Source organism: Agrilus planipennis, unplaced genomic scaffold, assembly GCF_000699045.2.
Source record: "Agrilus planipennis isolate EAB-ADULT unplaced genomic scaffold, Apla_2.0 scaffold1100, whole genome shotgun sequence".
In the NCBI taxonomy this organism is placed as follows: domain Eukaryota; kingdom Metazoa; phylum Arthropoda; class Insecta; order Coleoptera; family Buprestidae; genus Agrilus; species Agrilus planipennis.
The window spans coordinates 3,420-6,495 of NW_020439963.1; the positions used below are offsets into that span (position 1 = coordinate 3,420).

General features: G+C 37.6%; 1 protein-coding gene across 1 annotated transcript in view; it reads right to left on the reverse strand.

Moving 5' to 3' along the window:
* Positions 1-1,866, reverse strand: part of LOC108743720 (phenoloxidase-activating factor 1-like) — a 2,691-nt gene extending 825 nt beyond the window's left edge. Inside the window, exons 1-4 of the mRNA XM_025979518.1 lie at positions 1,221-1,866; positions 860-1,057; positions 507-789; positions 245-444 (exon numbers count right to left, since the gene is read on the reverse strand). Of these exons, the coding sequence (XP_025835303.1) occupies positions 245-444; positions 507-789; positions 860-1,057; positions 1,221-1,383 (844 nt within the window). The 5' untranslated portion in view covers positions 1,384-1,866. The remainder of the gene's footprint in view (positions 1-244; positions 445-506; positions 790-859; positions 1,058-1,220) is intronic.
* Between the last annotated feature and the right edge of the window lie 1,210 nt (positions 1,867-3,076).

Here is a 3,076-nt window from a genome sequence, read left to right on the forward strand (position 1 = left end):
CACCTCAAATGAGGAGGTCAAAAACCTCCTCGATCAGTTTTTTGCCAGCAAAGACCAAAAATTTTATGAGCGTGGAATTATGCTACTACCAGAAAGATGGCAAAAGGTGTTGGACCAGAACGGTCAATATATAATTGAATGATTAAATGATTTCGATCTATATCCGTCTTTCAACCCATAAAATTTTCTCCTTCTATATCTAATAAATAATGGGGGAGATTGGAGGAATTTGTTGTTTACTTACGTGTAAAATTAGCCAACCATTTGAGTGGAATGATGGCGATGTCGTGATGTTGTGATCGGCTGGTGTTCAAATATTCGGGATGCACGATGGGTTTCCCCGTCCTGATCAATTGGGGTGGATCGGCACACACCAGTTTTTCCCCGTGCTTCTCGCAATCGATACTTTCGTGCGTGTTGTGTTCCCCCAATTGCACTTGGTTTCTAATTTTCGAAAACGTCGACAATTAAAACAAAATTATAACTAATTAAGGTGGTAATCTTACATCGGTCCCAGGGGTGCCAACATGGACGACGAAACGCAATGAGCGGCGGTTAAAACGTATTTCGCTGCGATTAGGAATCCGACGCACCCGTAGCTCCTGAGACCGTTCGGTGCCTTGTGTCTTAATCTCGCTAACCACGGGAATTCCCCGAGAACCGCCTCCGATCCACCAAATATCCTATTGGGAAAAATCATCGGCTGTTTGCCGCATTCCTTCGGGAACGGGTCCACATCCAACGGTTGCACTGGCGCTTCGATCACGTCCGACGCCGCTTCTGCATCCCCTAATAAATTTTGTAAAAAAAATTTTATTTCTATTATTGATTAGGTGTTATTATAAACATTTTGTTTTACCTCGTATTATAAAATCGGAATATCGTCCACAGCAAACTTTATTAGTCTGGGGGTTGGCATTGCCAGGGGTGCAGTCCGATTCGTCGATAAATTCCTGTTTCGATTTTACATTCCTGTACTTGGCTAATACTTGGCATTCACTAATGTCAATGCAAAATCCGTTGTCACCGTTTGGAGTCTTGCACGGGGTTGCAAATTCTAAAACGAAAGTATTTGAAATCCAAAGCGTAAATAATCATAATATTGTTTGTAAAATCCGCCGCTCTATATACTTATCTTTAAGCGATAATAAATGTAAACAATTAACGGAAAATAATTCTGTTTTTCTGATACATACAATATTAAAGATTTATTTACTTACTTGTTGCAAGGGTTTCGTTAAGGTTTATTGTTGTGTCATTTAAATCGGCTTCCGTTACACTGAATAATGTTAAACAAACGAAGAAGAAAACTTGATAGAACGAAAGCATGGTATGCCTGCTAGAGTGTTCGCGTCGAATAGGCGTTCTTGGATTTCCCATCATCGTACGAAATCCCGAGGTCGCACTCTTGACCTTACAATAGGCGATTAGGTAGATACCAATTAGTTTTCTACTCTATTCGAACGTCGGACATCCCACCATTCACAAAACTACATCGTTTAAAACAAATGAATCGTTAAACAACCGAACGCGCCTTCTTGCAATTGTTAGTTCTTTGACGCGAAGCGATTTTTACAGTGAATACATAAAAATTATTAAAAGATGCTCGTACAGTGACTGCTGCATATAGCTTCGCATACGGCTTACGCAAAACTGCGGATTATTTATTTATCAGGCTCTGTAGTTTCTCACAGTTTTCCCCTCCGCAATATTGTTAAATGCAAATATTATCTTAAGCCTGTACTTACAATTAGTATTTAGTATTTTATGTGTGTAATGCGGGTACGATTATTCATTTTCGACATATTGCACACACATCCATATGTACACGTAATAATAAGTTTATTATTCGTGGCCAGTAAGAAAACACGATGTACTTACCACAAAAATGTTATCGACTGTTGTGTGACCCCTGTAGAATATAGAACAAATTTACATAAACGTATGTAAACATGCACTTTTGTACATATGTAATTATTAATTGGCCTGACTCTTACTATTCAGTTTCTATAAGTTAAAGTTTGGAGAAACAATTGCAATGGTCTTTTTTGTTTTTGTGAAAAAACAAAATACTGCGTAGCGAAAATGTTTTTCTTGTTTATGAACGAATATTGTTTGCCTTTAGGTAAAAGTCAAGAAAATTTAAGTTTTTAGTGTTTTATTTTATTTCTTTGTCAATATTAGGACTGCTTTGGATCGTAGATAAACAAGATAAATTGTTAATAGACATGTTTTGTTAGTATTCACGATAAACTGAGATTTAATATAATCAGTTTTTTGAATTTTAATATCTAGTAGAGATATTAGTTCGAGTGCCAGACATAAAAAGTAATGTTGGGTTTAATCACCCAGGTAGGTGCATTATCGTCTGCAAATGCGTCTAGAAAGTGAAGAAAACTTTCTCCGTTGAAAATTTTCACTTCGTGCAGCACCCACTTGGAATCATTCCGCTAAAATATACCCCCGCAAAGTGCACTCGTGATTTCCCGCGTGCACCATTTTGATACAAGCAGTCTTTTGCCTAGAGCAACATCTATAAATAGTTTTCCTGGCGAGCACTTTTTGCCACTTAGCAAAACTTCGCTAAACATGTAAAGTAGGTACATGGGTACAAAGACGTAAAGATGCCCATAAGGGTTGGAAGCATCAGCTAAACTTAATGTCAACTATATTACATTTTCTGAAAGAAATTATCCCAAAATGCCTGAAATACAGACAATGGTACAAAATTTTTAAGTAATTGATAATGAAAAGGATTGAAGAAGATCGTAACATTCGAGATAGTCTGTCCTATAAAATAATTATTAAGGTTTCTTGGAATTGGAAGCTGCAGTGGATAAGGGACAAATAACGAAGAAAATTGTCTTCTCAAATACCAATAAACAGGTATTGATTGACTTGCCTTCGGTCATGTATAGTAACTGACGTGGAAGGAGCAGGGGATGAAAGAGCGCCAATATCCCAACGAGCCTTAATGGATACGTTAGAAAGCAAGTCCTCATTAAACGACGCAAAAGTAGAGATATCGGGTGAAAAAGACAGAAAAAAGGGCCAGAATCAGTATCAAAAGGGACTG